The sequence below is a fragment of the Scyliorhinus canicula genome, chromosome 6 (assembly GCF_902713615.1).
Source record: "Scyliorhinus canicula chromosome 6, sScyCan1.1, whole genome shotgun sequence".
NCBI lineage: Eukaryota > Metazoa > Chordata > Chondrichthyes > Carcharhiniformes > Scyliorhinidae > Scyliorhinus > Scyliorhinus canicula.
Window position 1 is genome coordinate 114984274 of NC_052151.1, and position 21863 is coordinate 115006136.

The 21863-nt window shown below is 40.2% G+C and overlaps 1 protein-coding gene across 1 annotated transcript in view; it reads right to left on the reverse strand.

The window, feature by feature from the left end:
- Positions 1-21863, reverse strand: part of cdc5l (CDC5 cell division cycle 5-like (S. pombe)) — a 69570-nt gene that overhangs the window by 12585 nt on the left and 35122 nt on the right. The window contains exons 6-14 of the mRNA XM_038799939.1: positions 20683-20901; positions 18482-18626; positions 14374-14562; positions 13150-13298; positions 12387-12549; positions 9882-10046; positions 9575-9655; positions 9065-9307; positions 2146-2343 (exon numbers count right to left, since the gene is read on the reverse strand). Of these exons, the coding sequence (XP_038655867.1) occupies positions 2146-2343; positions 9065-9307; positions 9575-9655; positions 9882-10046; positions 12387-12549; positions 13150-13298; positions 14374-14562; positions 18482-18626; positions 20683-20901 (1552 nt within the window). The remainder of the gene's footprint in view (positions 1-2145; positions 2344-9064; positions 9308-9574; positions 9656-9881; positions 10047-12386; positions 12550-13149; positions 13299-14373; positions 14563-18481; positions 18627-20682; positions 20902-21863) is intronic.

The following is a 21863-nucleotide window of genomic DNA, read 5'->3' on the forward strand; positions in this document are numbered from 1 at the left end:
ACTCTATTTTGGCCTCAAGCTTGCACAGTGATCAAATGGCTCGGGCCATATTTACAAGGCCAATCTTATAGCACATGGAGTTGTAGGAATTCCAAAGCATATTGACCAATAAAGTAGGCTTGTGGGAGACAGCAATAGAGAACCCATTAGTGGATTTCTCAACTAGCACTTCAAGGCCAGGCAACTTGTTAGAACGCTTCATTTCAACGCTGAATTTTGAGCATGCATTGGAGGTGTGTAAAGAAATTCTTACATGCAGCTACAGAGTCAAAAATAGAAAACATATCATCTACATATTGGAAATATGCAAAGCAATCAAAAATGTGTTTCATGTGGAACCAACGAAAATGTTAGCGCAAGCAGGACCAAGAGGAGTTGTCATGCCAATACCATCTATTTGGGCACACAAAGTGTCATTCAAGCTGAATTCAATTGTGTGAGCTGCTACATTCATAAGTTTAATGAGTACATATTCTGTAAATGGCAGCTCATCTAATTTCTTTTCTCTTTTTTCTAATTATTTTTATTCAAATTTTTGTCAAAAAACATAATTTTTGCATAACCGTACGCAACAATTAACAGAATAAAGAGAGAAAAAAAAGTATGTACAAAGAAAGGAACAATACAACGTAACGACCCCCCCCCCCCCCCCCCCCCCAGGATGCTGCTGATCTTTACTGCTCTCCTAGAAAGTCGAGGAACGGCTGCCACCTCAGAGAGAACTCCGCCATGTCAGTAACCCAGGTCTCTACACTGGGGGGGGGGGGGGGGGGGGGGCCTTCGAGTCCCTCCGCATTAAAAGGATCCGTCCGTGGGCTACCAGGGAGGCAAAGGCCAATACATCGGCCTCTTTCGCTTCCTGAACTCCCGGATCATCTGACACACCAAAGATCGCTATCTCTGGACTCGGCACCACCCGCGTGCCTAAGATCTTGGACATTGCCTTAGCAAATCCCTGCCAGAATCCCTTAAGAGCCAGGTATGCCCAGAACATATGGACATGATCTGCAGGGCTTCCCGCACACCTCACATATTTATCCTCAATCCCAAAGAGCTTGCTCATCCTGATTGCCGTCATGTGTGCCCGGTGGACCACCTTAAACTGGATTAATAATTTGTTTTTTCTTTGTTCTTTCATAGGATGTGGGCATTGCTGGCACAGTCAATAATTGCCCTTGAATTGATTGACTTGCTAGACCATTTCAGAGGTCAGTTATGGGTCAACAACATTCCTGGGTATCTAGAGCCACATGTAGATCAGACCAGGCAAGAATAGCAGATTTCCTTCCCTCAAGGATAGTATCGAACCAGATGGGTTTTGACAACAATTAACAGTGGTTTCATGGCACCATTACTGAGACTAGATTTCAATTCCAGATTTATTAACTGAATTTAATCCACCAGCTGTCATGGTGGGATTTGAACCCATGTGCCCCAAAGCCTGGGCCCTCTGGATTACTACTCCAGTGACATTATCACTTGCCATGGTCTCCCCCTTTCCACGATATACTGACACAGTGCAAATGTCTATAGCTTCCTTGAATGGCGTTTGAAAAGGTTTACAATGGCAAATGAGCACATAGACAAGGCATTGCTATCAATATGCAGGTTGCTTTTAGTCTGTGGAAATCCTATACTTTTGAAAGCTCACAGATTTGACTGTAATAACTCACACAACCATGTAGCCAATCTAGATTTTGTAGAATCAGTCATAGATAAGGACACAGTCTATGTGAGTGTCTTAGGCAACCCATGCATACGTGGACACGGCGAATCATGAGGATGAATTTTATCACATATTCCACAAGTTAATTCTTTACTCTTGCACAAGTCTAACAAATGTTTTTGCAACATACTTCCAAGCAGGGCTCTGCAGTCAGTCTTGGTGGCAAAACTAATGGATATGAATTTGGACCCATCATAATGAAGGGTGTGCATTTAACAATTTTGTCAATTGCCCATAAGCAATTGCAAGTAAGATAACCATTAATTAATTGTACTCAATTTGAAAGGTTTAATGGTATTGAGCCTGTAACCTCGAATAAACTGGTTTTACACAGGGTTAACTCAAGTCCCTTTGAACTATGGGAGGAGCAGTCCTTCCATCTTATTGAGCAACAAAATAGATTTCTGGTGAAAACTAACCTCTAGCTTTTTTTCCAGTGATTCTATTCGGTCTTTCTTGCTAGCCAGGTTGGCTCGAGTGTACCTGTTCTGTCCAGGCAGATACAGAACCTGACTGTAACATTCTTCCCACACCTGGTTATATGCATCGATAGGAAGGTCTCCATGCCCCATACCATGTTTGACAACCTCCATCTCCAGCGTCAACAAATCACCTGCCTGAAATAAAAGAGTATACAGTAAATATGTTGTCATCTCTTACAATTAAAGGCATTTATTAGACATTATATTTTTGTAAAAAAGAAATCTTACCAGCTATTTTAGAAACTAAATCATTGCATGGTCGATTTTACTTCAAATAGCTCCAAACCGGAGGGTCCTGAATTGTGTTTTTTCTAATGTGCCTTGCCATTATATTCATCAAAATATTAAATGAGTTATTTTCAAAAGCCAACAATGTAGAAATACACTTGCTGTTATCTTCTCCACTGCTTTCAATGAAATGAAATGAAAAATGAAAATCGCTTATTGTCACGAGTAGGCTTCAATGAAGTTACTGTGAAAAGCCCCTAGTCGCCACATTCCGGCGCCTGTCCGGGGAGGCTGGTACATGAATCGAACCGTGCTGCTGGCCTGCTTGGTCTGCTTTAAAAGCCAGCGATTTAGCAGAGTGAACTAAACCAACCCTTTCAGAGGTGAAAATGGCAAGTGGATTTGAAAAGAACCGTAAATATTTAGTCACAAAAGCAGACATATTATGGGAGTATCTTGTTGAATCCACAGATGTATGGATCCACAGATTAATTTCATTACTTTTTCCAAACTCTCACACACGACTACAAATACATTACTGACATCTTGTGGCACAATTGGTGTATTGAAACAGTATCATGCAACATTTAAAGTGATCTGATGCTGCACTTTCCCTACCAAATGGATTTGAAATCAGTATCATAAACAATACAAAAAGCACTTTTTAAAAAGCTATTTTATTCAGGCATTTTCATAAAAAAACAAATCAAAGTAGAAGTGAAATGATACATTAAAAATAATCAACACACATTCCCCCACCATTCTCCAATCATGCCCCTCCTCCCATCCTGCCTTCCCTATTTTAAGCCCCATATACCCCCCCTTCCCCTTTGCTGACTCCTCAATCTTCCTTAAAGAAGTCAATGACTGGCTTCCAACTCCAAGTGAACCCATCAACCGACCCCCTCAGGACAAACTTAACCTTCTTCAGCCTCAGGAATTCTGGCAGGTCACTCATCCACACAGCTGCTTTCAGCAGCTCTGAGCCCCTCCATCCAAGAAAGATCTGTCTCTGGGCTATCAGGGCGGCAAAGACGAAAACATCGGCCTCTCTCGCCCCATGGACTCCTGGATCTTCTGACACCCCAAATATTGCTACCTCTAGACTAGGGGCCACCTTTACCCCAACACCTTGAACATTACATCCGCAAACCCCTGCCAATCAAACTCTCCTGGGCTGGTCAAAGGCCCCCTCTCCCATCAACTGCTCCAACATTTTGACTACATAGTTGCCAGTCTCCACACCTTTGATTCCTTAAGACATCCCCAGTCTTCAAATTTTGCCTTCTGGAACAGTTCTTCAGATCCTCCACCTTCTCCTTCAGCCTCTTCTGGGTCTCCAGCATCATCCCCACCTTGGCCAACAACGAGGCCAACTGCTCCTCATGCTCCACCACTTTCTGGATTGCCCAGCCCTGGGACTCCAGCCTTTGCTCCATTCTCTCAATATCTGCTTTAACCGACTCCACCATCTTAGGCCAGCTCCTCCAGGGCCTCTTTCCTCTGTTGGCTGAACTTAGCATTTAGAAATTCCACCAACTGCTCCGGTGACCACTTGGCAGGCAGAACAGGCCCTTTTTTCCCTCTGCCTTCTTAGCCTGTGGCGCACCATGAAGACTCTCCTGCTCCAAAAGCTCCTTTCTTTTCGACCCACTCCTAGTGCGTGGATTCATCCACCAGCCACATCAGACAAAATGCTTTTTGTTTTTACTCAGCACTGGATACTCCTCAGACACTACTCTAGAATGCCGACAGCCTCATGGACATGTGGCGTGTTTTTAATGTGCAGTCACAGGTCAGGTGCAGAAATTCAGACTCCTCATTTGGAGTAAGTCAATAATTGACTCTGGGCAGCAAGTGGCACAGTGGTTAGCACTGGGATTATGGCGCTGAGGAGCCGAGTTTGAATCCCTGGGTCAACATCTGTGTGGAGGTTGCACATTCTCCCCATGTCTGTGTGGGTTTCACCCCCACAACCCAAAGATGTGCAGGTTAGGTGGATTGAGCACACTAAATTACTCCTTAATTGAAAAAATAATTGGGTATTCTGCCGGAATATTGTCAGGGCCCACTGACTCTGCAGTATCCAGTGCCTTCAGCGGTTCTTAATATCACATGGAGTGAATCAAATTGGCTGAAGACGACACCTGTGGTGTTGGGGACCTCCAGAGGAGGCCAAGATGGATCATCCACTCAGCACTTCTGGCTGAAGATTGTTGCAAATGCTTCAGCCTTATCTTTTGTACTAATGTGCTGGGCTCCTCCATCATTGAGGATGTTTTTTTTGGGCAGCCTCCTTTAATTGCCCAGCGCCATTCACGGCTGGATGTGGGGTTACACAGTGGCAGTGGTTAGCTCTGCGGTCTCACAGCTCCCAAGGACCTGGGTTCAATTCCGACCTTGGGCGATGTTGGAGTTTGCACATTCTCCCAGTGTCTGCTCGAGTTTCCTCTGGTTTCCTCACACAGTCCAAAGTTGTGTAGGTTAGATGGTTTGGCCATGCTAAATTGCCCCTTAGGATGGGATTGCAGGAATAGGGAAGGGGATTGGCCCTCGGTAGGGTGATTTTTCAAAGGATCTGGCAGACTCGATGGCCTCCTTCTGCATTGCAGGGATTCTATGGTGGCAGAGCTAGATCTGATCCTTTGGTTGTGGAATAACGTAGCTCTGTCTTTTACTTGCTGCTTAAACATGTAGTCCTGTGTTGTAGCTTCACCAGGTTGATACCCACCTTTATGTATATGTCTTGTTTCTCTCGGCATGCTTTACTGCAGTCTTTGAACCAGGGTTGATCCCCGGCATGGTGGTAATGCTAGATTGGGGGAAATGCCAGGCCATGAGCTTACGGATTGTAGTCAAGTACAATTCTGTTGCTGGCCCACAGCACTTCATGAATGCCCAGTCTTAAGTTACTAGATCTGTTCCAAGTCTAATCAATTTAGCAGTGCTGGTGCCACACAACGCAATGTGAAAATGGGACTTGGTTTCCACAAGGGCTGTGCAGTGGTCACTCCTACTCATACCGTCATAGACAGATGCATCTGTGGCAGACAGGTGAGGATGAGGTAAAGTATGATTACCCCTCTTGTTGGTTCCCTCACCTGATGCAGTCCCAGTGTAGCAGCTATATCCTTTAGAACCCAGTCTGCTCGTTATTTGGTGGTACTACCAGTCACTCTTGGTGATGGGTGTTGATATACCCCACACATAGTACATTCTGCGCCTTTTCGACCCTCAGTGCTTCCTCGAGGTGGTGTTTAACATGGATGAGTACTGATTTATCAGCTATTGAGGGATGATATGTCGTAATTAGCAGGAGGTTTCCTTGCCCACGTTTGACCTTGCGCCACGAGACTTCAGAGAACTCATGGGATTTCCAAGGCAACTCCCTCCTGACTGTATTCCACTGTGCCGCCAGCTCTACTAGATTTATCTTGCCGGTGAGACATGACATACCCAGGAATGCTGATCGTGGACATTACCTGGAAGGTATGATTTTGTGAGTATGACTACATCAGGTGTTGCTTGACAAGCCCATGAGACAGCGTTCCCAATTTTGGCATAAACCCCCAGATTTTGGTACGGAGGATTTTGCAGAGTTGACAGTACTGGGTTTTCCACTGTTGGTTCTGGTGCTTAGGTCGATGCCAAGTGGTCTGTCCGGTTTCTTTTCAGTGGTTGAATACAACTGAGTGGCTTGCTAGGCCATTTCAAAGTCAACCACATTGTTCTGGGTCTGGAGTTACAGACCAGGTAAGGACAGTAGGTTTCCTTCCCTAAAGGACACCAGTGAACCAGTTTGGTTTTTATGAGAATTGACAATGGTCATCATTAGACTTATAATTCCAGATTTTTTATTGAGTTTAAATTCCACCATCTGCCGTGATGGGATCCCTAGCGACAATGCCACTACGCCACCGCCTCAACCCAAATTACATTTACATAGCAACCTTTCACATCCTCAGGACATCGCAAATCGCGTTTCAGCGAACTATGCTCCATTTGCATTAAAAGAAAATACTAGTGCTGGAAACTAGGTCCAGCAGAAAGTCAAGACAGAAACCGAGACAATGCCTAGGGTCCAATACTATACAATTGAACATGCAGGCAGGTAAATTTTTAGGAAATAAGTAAAATTAGTCAGCCATTTGCTGTAATTTTGTGTATAGATGCATGAATTATCCCTCAAAAATCTCTTATGATCCCCATACTACCCGAGAAGAAACAAGCTGTGCTGCCCTTCCACAAAGAATTGATCTCGGTTGCATTTCTATAATCAGGAAACACCAACAATTTTATTGAAGTGTTAGTAATTCGGGCAACTGGACAGATAAGAGGTAACTTTTCATCATAGCTTTTCATTCATAGTTTAGCGATAACCTTTGTGTTTCCAGAACTTATAATATAAAAGCCTTATTCAATATCACATTGTTCAATCTAGCACTTCTCAATTATGGAACACAATTGCAAATGAAGACAAAATTCGATATCTAATTAATACCAGCACTTGTCATTTGAAATCTTGGGAGTCTATTTTCAACTGTTATGTTTTTTCTTTCATATTGTTTGATTCATTTTATACAATTTTAAAGAGTAAATTATGCATCTATGTACTAATTTCAAAATTCTAAATTGTTGCATATACAGGTACGGGCAGGCAATGGAATAGTGGTCTTGTCATTGGACTAATACCCAGAAACCAGGGTAATGCTCAAGGGACCCAGGTTGAATCCCAGCAAGCCAGATGTTAAAATCTGAATTCAATACAAAATCTGGAATTAAAAGTCTAATGACGACCATGTCGGTTGTTGTAAAAAACCCATCTGGTTCACTAATGTCCTTTAGGGAAGGAAATCTGCCATCCTTACCTGGTCTGGCCTACATGTGACTCCAGACCCACAGGAATGTAGTTGACTTTTAAAATGCCCCCAGGGTTGGACAATAAATGCTAGCCCAGCCAGTGATATCCATATCCCATGAACGAATAAAGACAAAGAAAAGTAATAATAAGGAAACAGTATTTTTAAGATACAAGACATTTTTGGAGCTTCATTCCAATATCAGATTAGAGAGCAAATACAGGGAAAGGAATGCAGAAGAGAATTTAAGAACATATACCATTTGTAAGGGATGTTGCAACATTCCCTTATTCATGGAACAAAGACTACCTATCATTCAGAAGGTTCATGCTCCATTATGGTGTTTGAGGTGGATAATATTAGAACATAGAACAGTACAGCACAGAACAGGCCCTTCGGCCCTCAATGTTGTGCCGAGCCATGATCACCCTACTCAAACCCACGTATCCACCCTATACCCGTAACCCAACAACCCCCCCCATTAACCTTACTTTTTTTAGGACACTACGGGCAATTTAGCATGGCCAATCCACCTAACCGCACATCTTTGGACTGTGGGAGGAAACCGGAGCACCCGGAGGAAACCCACGCACACAGGGGGAGGACGTGCAGACTCCACACAGACAGTGACCCAGCCGGGAATCGAACCTGGGACCCTGGAGCTGTGAAGCATTTATGCTAACCACCATGCTACCCTGCTGCCCCAGAGACCATAAGATATTGGAGCAGAATTGGGGCATTCAGCCCATCAACTCTGCTCCGCCATACGATCATGGCTGATATTTGCTTTCATTAACCGTTCTTTTTGCTACAAGATATTCAGTATTTCGCTGCATCTCCTTTTGAAGTAATGACTTGAGCGGGAAAGCATATTTTTACTTATATAAAAAAAATGACAGTACTTAAAACAGATTTTCAAGTGATCAGCTTATCAGCACACATTTTGTGTTAATGAGAGTTAAACCTCTTTGCATTCTACTACCATTACAAGTTGCTTATATTCTGATGGCCAAGAGTCACAGAGGAAATAGCAACTCAACTCTGCAGCTTCTTGCGAAATAGGCAACATCAAACTGAAAGAGACACTTGTTTCATCAAATCGAATTCTTCCACACACCATGTGAAATTTACCCAACAATGGATTCTGCCCTACCCATTTAATCACCCGAGGGAATGTTCTGCATAATTACTTCCTAATCCTCAAGGGTGATCAAGCAAGGATAGAGTTTAATTATCCTTTTTCATATCTCTCCTGTTCAATCCTGACCTGGTGCACTTCACTAACACCTACAAAACCTCCAATACTGCCTTCCCTTCATCTTTAAACCCTATAACCTGCAGTCTCACCACCAACCAATCATCTAATTCCATTCTAAATAGGTTTGCTGACTGGCCCCAGAAGTATTTTCTAGCAAATCCACTATTCAGTATAAAAAGTTTCTTCTAAAGTTAAGTGCACCTGAGCAGTATTAATTTTAAGCCCGTCTCCATTATTCTGTCCACAATAAAGAAGTTGTCTATTTATATCCAAGTCCTGAATCACATATTTAATCATTTTTTCCCACGGTGGAAAATAATGCAAGCTCTCCATCAGAAGCTCTCAGAACAAAGCACACCCACACCCTGGGATTATTTCTCTTTCCTAGAGGCAAATTTTTAAAAATGTAATTTTTTGGTTCCATATCTCTTCAGATTTTATTTATTCAATTAAATATTCCATCATCCGAGACCATTACATGTTCTATTTAAAACATTAGATATCAACAAACCTTTTTCATGTCTTCTTTACTGATTTTTTCATACCGATTGTGATCCAGGAAAGAAATATGTTCAGCATTACTGGAGCCTGATCCTGCTCCTTTCCCTCTTTTACCAAACTGGTCCACATATGGATGATGAAGTGTATCATAGTGTAGCATAATAATCATTTCTTTCTTCACCATCTCTTCAGCTTTCTGCATCTCAGTCAGAGGTGGTTCAACATTCAGAGGTCGCAAGATGGTTTCATTTACCTAAAATTAAACAGAAAATGCAGCTTACACACAATTTTATAGTTTGAAAGAACATTTCCATGGTTATCTGCATACCTAATCTTAAAAATTCTGAAAATGTTATTTATGGACCTTACATTATGCTGCTATCGTCACCTTTCACGGTGCAATTCTTCCATTGATAGAAATCCCTCTTTTCCACTTTCTGTTGGATATGATTTACTGGTTTTCAATTCCATGTTTATTCTCTCTGTATATTTAGTAGTAAATTGCAAGTTTTATGCTCACCTCTGTAGGTCTTGGAAGATTTCGCTGTACTGATTGGTGTCTCTTTTTTAACTCCCTCTCACGTTCAGCATCCTTCATCGCCTGAAAAGGAAATAATGAAAAAGCTGAATCTTGCAAACATACGTTTGGCTCTAAAAGCCAAATGCATGCTGAAAAAAAATGCACTGTTCCACTGAGTCATCATTAATAAAGAACAGATCCGTTTCTAAAATTCACATAATTCAGTAAATTCAAGTATGATGCATTATACGTTCACAGGGAAGAATTCTGAAAAGTCTATTGTGGTAGAGCTGTTGAAGAAGCTTACTTGTCTACGTGATTCTACATCAGCAGCATCTTCTATGAAATTATCTTCTGTTTCCTGTTCCTCAAGCTCTCGCTCTGCATTCTCTGGGAGCACAATTTCAAAGTCATTCTTTGGTGTCGGAAGGTTCAACAGTCCCATTCGCAGTTGCTCTCGGTGCTCCCTTTCCTAAAAGTAAAATTAAGTACGAGTATTGGGGTAAGGTTAGAAAAATCAGTGACAACACGAACAGATGCAGGCTTGATAAAATATTGATGCTGAAGTTCAATACTGTAACTTTAATATCATGAAGACTTGCAAAAACAATTATTTACATCATGGCTTTGATGGAAATCTGACTACGGGCGATAATACCTTTCCACTAAATGAAGCCTCCTTATCTACCTATACCTTCCGACGCTGTCCAGTGACACAGTGGCTCTTATTACCAATTCACATTTGGTCCGTCTCTTACTTCTGTGGCTTTTATTTGTCCTTTGAGCTTCTCAGCTTTGTTCCACTCTTCCAGCCTCACTTATAAACTTTGTTCTCTCCCCAAGTACGTTTGGGGAGTGTACAAGCGGATAGCAATGTGGCTTCACAGGGCCAGGGTCCCAGGTTCAACTCCCCACTGGGTCACTGTCTGTGCGGAGTCTGCACGTTCTCCCCGTGTCTGCGTGGGTTTCCTCCGGGTGCTCCGGTTTCCTCCCACAGTCCAAAGACATGCAGGTTAGGTGGATTGGCCTTGATAAATTTCCCTTAGTGACCGAAAAGATTAGGAGGGGTTATTGCGTTACGGGGATAGGGTGGAAGTGAGGGCTTAAGTGGGTCGGTGCAGACTCAATGGGCCGAATGGCCTCCTTCTACACTATGTTCTATGTACACCGAAGAGTTTCTCACCAAGCTATCTTCACTGCTTTCCTACCTCCGCTTCTACTCCAAGCAACTTCTCATTCTTGGTGAGGGGCTGGTTTAGCTCATTGGACTAAATCGCTGGCTTTTAAAGCAGACCAAGCAGGCCAGCAGCACGGTTCGATTCCCGTACCAGCCTCCCCGGACAGGCGCCGGAATGTGGCGACTAGGGGCTTTTCACAGTAACTTCATTGAAGCATACTCGTGACAATAAGCGATTTTCATTTCATTTCAACCTCCATCTCAATTCATCACACTCCCTCTGCTGAGATCATTGCCCTCCTATCCTCAATCTCTTTCCATTTAAAATCCCTAATCCATATTCCTTGAATTTGCCATCTTGCGTAAACTGAGTATTCAGTGTGCCAATCACGGGTAAAACAATCTATGACCACAGCCTATGCCTTTGATGTCTTAGACCCCATTAAAACCATAACTGTCACACCCTGGTCATTCTTCCAGTGCAGCCATTACCATCACTCTCCAAGTCCAAGGGACGCACACATGAAAGCGTGTGGCAGACAATTAGTTTTGCTATTCACACCATGTATGGCTGATCTAAATAAAGCTCAATCAGATCCTGCTTTCTTTTGGCAGGTCTGCTCTATTCTAGAAATGCAGAGATAGCCTTGGCTTCTTTTTTCTTTGGCAAATTGTCTTCTTAAATTCCTCTCCTGCCTCTTCCATCATCATCAGTAAGAAGTTATTTCTTTGCCACTAAAATTGAAGCCACTCAATCAGCTGCTACTCTCCTTTCCACAACCTAATCAGGCCAAACCTCCTTTAATGCAATCACTGAGACATCTATCGTGATTTTCAGTGTTCCAACATTCTGCAGATATCAACGGTTGCAATAGAAAAATATTTGCCACTTGAAATTTATTGCAATTTTAGCTATTACACAGAATATACAGCAAAGGAGGTGGTTATGCAGCTCGTTGATGACCGATAATACCGTTTCTACACATTGGTTGCATTATATCCACCAGTGACAACAATGAACCACACTGGGTTATTAGTTCAAAAGAACTTGCCAAATCAACATGCTAAATAATGATTAAAACAATTCAGTACCAAATGATATCCCCTAAAAAGATTTATATGACTGCTCATGTACCCTTATATAATATTGTAACTTTAAGCCAATAGGTTAAATGCAACGTACATAAACGTACAACGTTCAAGTCACGCTTTCTCTTTTGTTCTGGATAAGTTAGTCACCTCGGGACTAAAACAATTTAGCAATGCTGGTGGCAGAAGTTTCACTGATTGGAATTAATTATCCTTTTTAACTTCTCTTCTGCTTTAATGCAGGGCAAAATATTACCATTTAGTCTGTAATTACAGCTTTTAAAGTAAAGGTATTTGTGCTCAAATTAAAATAAATTCAAACTATAGCTCATATTCAATTAAAAACAAATTGGAAGGACTAAATTAGAATTTTGCTATCGATATTGCATAATGCATGAGGACATCAAGGGATTTTAGTGTTAAGGCAAATACTTAAATCAGATTACTCGTTGTGTACATTTAACATTGTGTAGATTGCGCACTAATATAAATATATACTTCTTTACTGACTAAAGATTAATTCCAGAAATAACTCTGGTGTCTTACCAATTGTTTAGTGTATGAAGGATCATTATAATCCACCATTTCCTCTCCTGGATTGATATTCAATTTGTCTCGTAAAGGAGTCCTTCCTGGGGTCACTGCAACACCAGGTTTAGGTGTCAGTCCACTTCGTGGAGTTAAACCATCACTGTCTTGTGTTGGAGTCCTAAACATTGTAAAATAAAATATTTTTTTCTTATTAAATGTAAGAACTTCTTGCCTCCAAATAGTCGTATAAATGCTGAAAAGGTGATGAACGAAATGCAGGTGCAACTTAAAAACGCAGTTAGGCTGTTGTAGGCTAGAATCTCCTTTCCATTTTAAATGCTTTTTTTCTTTCTTACTGGATGTTCTCTGTCCCCACCATCCTGGCAAGAAAGGATACATTTGGCTCAGTTGGCTTGACTGGAAACAATGTCATCCAGACCTCACTGATGATCTAACTTCTACTTAACTTCTGTACTGAGTTTTCAACATAAATAACAGTGAGAGGGTGGATCGTAGTTTCTTTTTTCAAGAGTGAACTTGAGATGCTCTATAGTCTAGGTGTTATACATCATCTAAAAGCTACGAATGTCACTAAGCAATATGTAAAAATAGTTTAATAAAGAGAGGAAATATTACAAAAGTTAAATTAAGCAATAACTCATATCAATCATTTCAATTGTTCCTTGTAAAAAATATAGTTTTACTCAAAACTATCTACTTTTCAAACCAAAACTGATTGAAGTAGTATCAAATTTCTGCAGTAAAGAGCAATGTTTACCTGAAAGGTGTAGCAAGCACAGTATTTGGTGTCTGAACCACCTGTCTCTGTGGGGTTACTCCAGAGAAATCACTTTCATGGAGAGGGGTGTTCAATCCACCTTTCAGAGGCGTATCAACATTTGTCAATGCCATCAAATTTTGAGCTTCCTACACGATGAAGAACAAAACAGAAAAGGCCAATTGACAGATCTTTACTTTTTTGCTTATTGCCTTACACCCGGTATCACCCATTACCGACAAGCCTATTTCTAGCATTCTGTCAATCCTACTCTGAACCAGAGCAGATCCTTGTCGAATTGCCTCAAATTCATACCATTCGAAGAGCTTGATAACTCCCTTCAATGGTTCACCAAAGAACGAGAGCAAAGCTGAGATCTTACCTGTTCTTCGCTACCTTATAGTATTCAATAAGCCTAAACAGCAATCAAAATGCATAATTCCATGTTTTACTTTGCCTGGTTTAGCTCAGAGAGCAGCTGGCAAAGGTCAAACCCAAGACAATTCCCAAAATGGGCCGAGTTAGCTGATTTCAACCAGTATAGCGTTAGAGATGCCACTACTGACCTCACTGCTGCTGGTTTAAAGGAAGCAAATCTAAGCTACCTTTGCCAATGATTCTATCGGATGGTTTCTGATGGAAGTGCTTATGTGTGAACATTAGATATAGAATGAACCTGACTCAGCTTGTGTAGCCCAGTAGTCAACAGTCAAGGTTCACGTGAACAATGGGTATTTAAGCAAAACACCAAGTATTGGCAGATGTGGAACTGTTTAGCAAGGAGTAAACAGCAAAATAAAGCAGAATTACATTTGGTGGAAACAAGTCTTAAATGTAATTGAAGGTTTTCTAGTCTCCAGCACTAAACAACTTAAAAGCACCACAACAATTACTTGCTTGTATTAAAAAAATACATGATCCAAACTTTAGGCTATAACTGTCGAGCTTCAGAGAAGAAAACAAAATTAACATTCACAAAGCTGTCAAATTGTAACAGTTGATATGAGGGAATAAAGAACTCCACACGTTACCAAGATAACATGTCTTGCCCACAAAGAATAGACAAATTTACAGATAGCATTTTCTACCCCTAAGAATTCAAGAACATCACAATGATCTCTGTAGAGTGGGAGAAATATTTGCAAGAGAGCGCCACATAATGACAATGTATGATTGGTTCAGATGCAAAATGTGCACTAGAGAAGCTTAAAATGGCTCGTTTACCTGGAGAATCCGATCTTGGGCTGCGGGAGTGCGTGCGGTTCTCAAACTCAAACCAGTGTTGGCAATGCTATATTCAGAAATGAGAGCATTGGATGCAGAGTTTGGCATTCCAGATTCTTCGACTGTCTGGCAGGCTATCTCACTAGCCTGACCAATTTTGACTACTTCTTCCAGTTCAGCATCAGAGATCTTAAGGAAACACAAATATTTTTTAAATCTGATAACAAAGCTTCAATTCCTTTACTGTGATGAGACTGACAGATTCTACTTAAATTTACATCTGAAACCTGTTGGACGATATTTACCCAAGCACAGACCACAACAAAGAGTGACAAAGTAACAAATGTATTATGATGCCTGATATTTCATAACGAATGGTTCGCTGCTTGTGGCTTACATCAAAGGGTACAAGACGGATAATTACACTAAAAGAGAGGCAGTGCCATCGCAGATTGAGGGAATACACTGTAAATGGTAATGAAACAATGACACCACAAAGCAGAGGGAGAGGCAGTATGTAGCTATTACACATAAAACTGCAAGGACCACTTCAAATGGGTAAATCTGTTGAGTGATTGCAGTGTACCTGCTATGAGATTCAATAAACATGGCTTTCCTGTATTGAGTGGATGATGAGGAAACAGCCGCTGCTGATGGTTGAACTCTCAACATAATAATAATAATAATAATAATAATATTATTTATTAGTGTCACAAGTATGCTCACATTAACACTGCAATGAAATTACTGTGAAAATCCCCTAGTCACCACACTCCGGCGCCTGTTTGGGTACACAGAGGGAGAATTCAGAATGTCTAATTCACCTAACAAGCACGTCTTTCGGGACTTGTGGGAGGAAACCGGAGCACCCGGAGGAAACCCACGTAGCCACGGGGCGAAAGTGCAAGCTTCTCAGACAGTCGGAAATCAAACACGAGTCCCTGGTGCTGTGGAGCAACAGTGCTAACCACTGTGCTACCGTGCCACCCATTGTGTTACCGTGCCAACCAATGTGCAACCGTGCCAACCACTATGCTACCTTACCAGGAATAAAGAAGGGGATGGGACTTATAATGTGTTGAGTAATAATTATTGCTGATTCTGATTATGGAACTATGGAAATCAATAAATTGAGAGTCATAAGGAGATCTTAGGGCTAATCTATTTCTTGGGCTTCACAGACCAAAACATTTTGTCAGAATGAGCTTGATTTTTAAAATACATATATATATATATATTTATTAAGAACGTACTCTCACTTGTTCAGAAAATGGAGTTCCTTAAGAAAAATAGAGGAAGGAACAGTAGTCACACTTAGGGTGCAGATAAAAGTTATTTCTACATATCCTTAAAGGCATGTCATACTAACATTACCAACTTACATCTGCAAGTGTACAATTCAGTCAGATGGATAAATTTTGAAGGGAAATTTGTTAAATTATGCAACATAAGGGAAAATGGAATTTAAACTTTGATATGATATGCAAAAAGAGCATCAAAAGTTCTAGTTAGGGCAACTGACACTCTGATCACTAATGATGAAGACTAAAAAAGGCAAACCAGGGTCTAAAAATAGTTTCACCTTTTGACAACCAAAGCCATCCAGGGCCTAGAAGGGTCAACATTTTACTTGCCACAAACCATGTGAAGCGTAGCAACAGATACAATTAACAAGGAAATAACAGCCGCTAACCTTACTTAAAAGCAGTTACCAAGTTGGGTACATACATGTGCACAACAATGTTCCTGATTTTATTTTGTGTGGATATTATAAGGAATAAAACACATTTTTGTTCCAGATGAAACTAAAGTTAAATTTAAAATAGTTTGAACATTTTTACAATTAGACAAATTGTTGCCATCGCAAAGTTTTTTTTTGAAAATAAGATGTTATTAAAAGTTTGCAGATCTTTTGTGCACATAATCGTGGATAATATCAAATTCACATATCTTCAAACATTTAAAGTACTTAGAAAATAAGAGACATGTCCTTCGGGCTCAAAGTCATTCCATTCTTGTTTTACAATGTTCTCTAAATAATCTGTGTTTATGAACAGAAAGCAAAACCGCAGAGCAAAAGACCAAAAAAATGCACTAGTCTTCAAAATAGATGATACTTTAATGCAATTTGCAAGTTAAGAAATATCAAACTTTAAGGGTGACCTGCAAATAAACTGGATCATGATGAGCACATGGTTGTCTTGTATTGTGATAGTTTTGATGTGAGCAGCTATGATGCGCCATGCTATCATAGTGCATTACAGCTATGTGCTCATGATAATCTAGTTTATTCAAATTATTGACAGATATAAGAACATTTCACCAGTTAGGGTATTTTAGCAGGACATGTCAAAGCTGATGAATTAGAAGAATTAAAATATTCCATGTGTCAAACAGACAAGACCACCACCGTTCATTATATGAATATGGGGAAAGTCTGCATTGAACACACTGATTAAACTTCCACAAAATTTTCCATGCATATGAGAAGTCAAAACAAAGTGTCGGACTCAAGTGAATCAGTGATAAGATCGGGCAGCATGGTAGTTTTAGCACAATTGCTTCACAGCTCCTGGGTCAAAGGTTCGATTCCCGGCTTGGGTCACTGTCTGTGCAGAGTCTGTGCGTTCTCCCCGTGTGTGCGTGGGTTTCCTCCCACAGTCCAGTCCAAAGATGTGCAGGTTAGGTGGATTGGCCACTTAGTGCCCAGAATTGCTCTTAATGTTGGGTGGGGTTACTGCATTATGGAGATAGGGTGGAGGTGTGGGCTTGGGTAGGGTGCTCTTTCCAAGAGCCGGTGCAGACTCTATGGGCCGAATGGCCTCCTTCTGCACTGTAAAAATTCTATGAATAAGTGACTGGAAGAATAGTAACTTTCTATTTACTCATGTAAAGTGGAAACTGCCCGCGTAAACTTGTCATGTTATAACACTCCTGTAATTAATGACAAGTTGATATTAGGAAGTTTCTTAAATGTGGACATAGGAAGTTATATTAAAAATAGTTGACAGAAGCAAGCTTTTTTTTTTAAGTATATTACCAGTCAATCTCCCATGGCACTGGACAGAGAAAGTCAAATGTTATGTTTTTTCAAAACCGTAGTAGCATTAAATGGCAAATGTATCCTTTTAAATAAGTATAGAAATCATGATTAAATGAATGTAAGTGATTGGGATAAAGTGGCATATTAGAAAGTTTTCATAAATAGCTTTGAATAAAGGTGAAGTATATAAACTGCAGAGCAAAGTATAAATGTAATGTACACTTAGGGTTTCTGCATGTGCAAAAGTGAATTGTACAATTAAATATTTCATAGAACTATTAATATAGTTTTACATCTGTGCACTAGTCTCCCTGTTGTTTTGAAAACAAATGTGAAGTTTGAAATATGATGGCTGAGAATAATACTTCAAGGATGGAGGGTTATAAAATATTAGCAGAGGAAACGGTTGGGCTATGAACTGGTGATGCACCGAATACCAAAGAATTTGGGGCGGTAGTAAAAGTTGAATATTGGGTAAATTTAAAAGGTTTCAAAAATAAATTTAAGTGACGTCACATTTACTCAGTGCAAAGAAAATGATTGGATTAAGATCAGAACGAATGAAAAGAACATAATCAAATCAATAACAAAAATTCTTTTAAAATCATGTTTGCATATGAAATTCAGGATAAGAACGTTGGAAGATTTTACAACGTGTGGAACTTAAAATTGGAGTAAGACTTAAAAAATGAGATAAATTAGCTATTTTAAATAAAAGGCCAAATGATTTATTGAAGTATTGTGGGGCACAATGAAATGATGGACATGACTACGGAGAGTTTCTCCGTAGGTAAGTCTTTTAAAATTCTCTAACTTATTTTTAATTCATTTGATTCCACATTATACGTATCATGGTCAGAATTATGCACTATGCCTGTCAGACCACGTTGACGCAACACTGATCTACCATGTGCATCTATCCCAATCCAAGTGTATTTTAAGTAATGGTACAACTGTAGTTTTCCTCTATTCATATGTTTGGAAGACTGCAGTGCGAAGTAAATAAGACCACAGAACACAACTGCTACCTTTGCAGTGTTAAGAATAGATATCTACTCTATTTACCTGTGGTGCGGGAAGAACCAGCTTACTTCTTTTTTTGGTAAACTCAGAGACTCCACTGATCTGTAATATAGCAGACGGCAAATCTGATTCCTTCTTCTTTTTCAGACGCTGTTTATCTTTCTTCTGTTCAGATTCTTCTTTTTCGCTGAATTAAAAAAATACTACAATCAACATATTGGGCCATAACTCCCTCGGAATGGCAATCAGTGTTGGATTGCCGCTCTGTAGCCACTTACCTGCACAAAATGTTTTCAGTGCCCGTCTCGCCTGACCTTCCTGACTCAGGCTTGGTAAGATTCAGGCAACGCAGCAGGCCCCTGGGACCAGTGTCACCAAGTCCAAAATAATCGCAGTGAAGGAGGACACCCCATTTTTATAGCACTAACAGCCGTAAGGCAAGTGAGTTTAAAGGTTCCATTGAAAATAACAGGCCAGAGAGAAGATAAGTATATACATTAAGGGGCTCGGAAATGTTGGACATGAGAGGGCGGGGATAGGCATTAGGTGGGGGTGGGTGCAAGGAGATCATAAATCAGAGGGTGAGGGATGCAGACATCAACACACATATTTTGCCCATGACCATAAATCATGGTCATGCCCAATTTCTTTTGCCCATGATCATAAATCTCATCCCTCTGGTTAATGAATATCTTACCACAATTTTTTAATGCACGTTATGGCAAAGGGTAGAAGCAGTAACAGCAACTTTGAAATTTCCGTGTTTAACTCCTCATGGTCTCAAGAACTTGCTATTAACTTCAGGAGTTAACAATGGCAAACTCTGACAGTTTTATTGTGATTAAAACTGCAAAATCTAGGCCATTATGTTAGAGATTCTCACACCCTCTACAACAAAGAAACAAGAGGAAAGATGCAGAGTTTGGATATAATAGCTTTGTGCGGAACAATTTACCATATTTAATGGCTTTGATGATAGGATAGAGATCCAGATACCCAAATTTGCCAATGATACAAAGCCAGGAAGCATTGCAGGAAAAATAGATGGAAGCATAACATTACAAAAAGAGATATTAAGCAATTAAGTGAATATGCAAAACTCTGACAAATGGATTTCAGTGTTGGTAAGCATGAGTTCACTTTGGGCCTCCAAAGGATAGATCAGAGTACCAGCCTAATTGGTGAAAATCGTTAAACAGTAGAGGTCCAAAGAAACTTGGGGGTCCATGAACATAGATCATTAAAATTCTAGACAGGCACATAGAATAATCAAAAAGGCTAATGTAAAATTGACCTTGATACCTAGACGGTTAGAATACAAGGGGAAGAAGTTATATTATAACAATGCTAAATCATAACTAGATCAGATCTGGAGTACTGTGAGCAGTTAGGGGCATATCAATTTAGGAATGATATACTGTATTGGACAGAGTGCAGTGTACATTTACCAGAATGATACATGGATTCCAACAGTTCAATTATGGTTGGATACGCAAACTAGGGAACGTAGAAGGTTATGGGGTAATTTATCAAAGTTTTCAAGAAAATATGTTGAAGTGATAGAGCAGAAAAAGATAAATTAGTCTTGGAGCCCAGAACTAAGAGACATGACCTGAAGGTTAGATTTGGGTCTTTCAGCAGTAAAGCGAAGAAATAAATCTGGACATAAAGGATGGTGAAAGTTTCCAACTCTTCTCAAATAATTGGTGGTACTAGGTCAATTGTTAATTTGAAATTAGAGATTAGTCACTTTTTTAACCATAGTTATTAGGCGATATGGGGCAATATCAGTTAGGTCACAGGTCAACCATAATCTCATTAAATGGCAGAACAGGTTTGAGGGACTAAATGGCCTACCGCCTCTTTCAAAGGTTCAACTGATCATCAAGCTGTGCAATATATTCTGAGGGACATTTTAACCCCTTACGGACTGATTCTCTCCTCACTGTTTTAATTATTATTTTCAGTAATTTATGGCTTCTGTGGATGGTTCTACCGGTCAATAAATGTATTACTTTAATTTATGCATATTAATCTGATCGGTTTGTACAACTCATAGTTGACTGTGACTCAATCTGCTTAATCTGTAATAGAAATTTGATGTGTTACAAGAAAGCCAAATTGTAAAATCTTGATATATGTAAAATAAAAAGCATAGGCAGAGAAGAAAATTGTAAGTAATGAGATTAATAGAAATAGTGTAAAAACAGGTCATTACAATTTAGGATATTTGTTGCACTTACGATCTTAGCTCTCCATCCAAATGTTGCTGGCGGAGTCTTTTAAAGTCTGGTTCAAGTGTTTGGTGGTTTTCCACAGCGGTATCATAAAAACCTGGAGCAGGTTTCTTTTCAAAGGGAATCTCTGCATTATAGTCCACTCCTCTCTTCTTTTTTCTTTTCTTTTGTATTTCTATGCCAGCAGCTCGCAGTTCCCTGCGCTTCTGAAGCGCTGCAAGTCTCCTACATAAAATAAGTTAATAGGCACATGGATTATCAATTACCATCAAACTTTGGTCTCCCAGTTCTACTTGATTAGAAATTCCATTTGATACAAATTTACAGCAAACTCTGACAGTTTTATTGTGATTAAAACTGCAAAATCTAGGCCATTATGTTAGAGATTCTCACACCCTCTACAACAAAGAAACAAGAGGAAAGATGCAGAGTTTGGATATAATAGCTTTGTGCGGAACAATTTACCATATTTATTAATGGCTTTGATGATAGGATAGAGACCCAGATACCCAAATTTGCCAATGATACAAAGCCAGGAAGCATTGAAGATCTAGGAATGGAGGTTGATTGAACAATATTGAAGGCTATCTTTATATAAAGATTAGCAAACGTTTCTTTTGGTAATGTTTGTAAGCACCAAAATAATATCACTTTCAACAGGCTTTGGGATGGATCTCTGATAGTATAACTTTTGATAAAATAAGAGAATAGTGCAAATTTCTCCAGAAAAATCTGCAAATAATATCGAGCTAGACTTTATAAAGACGGAATAACCCCAGAAATGGAAACGCTATAACATACTTATATAAACAATAGTCAAGTTAAACAGCATAAAATATAGAAATTTAGTTTTATTGCAGAAAAAAACGGTTACTAAGCTTAATAGACGGTAGTAGGACAATTGGCCGAAAGACAGTTGGCCGACAGACAGTTGGCCGACAGACAGTTGGCCGACAGACAGTTGGCCGACAGACAGTTGGCCGACAGACAGTTGGCCGACAGACAGTTGGCCGACAGACAGTTGGCCGACAGACAGTTGGCCGACAGACAGTTGGCCGACAGACAGTTGGCCGACAGACAGTTGGCCGACAGACAGTTGGCCGACAGACAGTTGGCCGACAGACAGTTGGCCGACAGACAGTTGGCCGACAGACAGTTGGCCGACAGACAGTTGGCCGACAGACAGT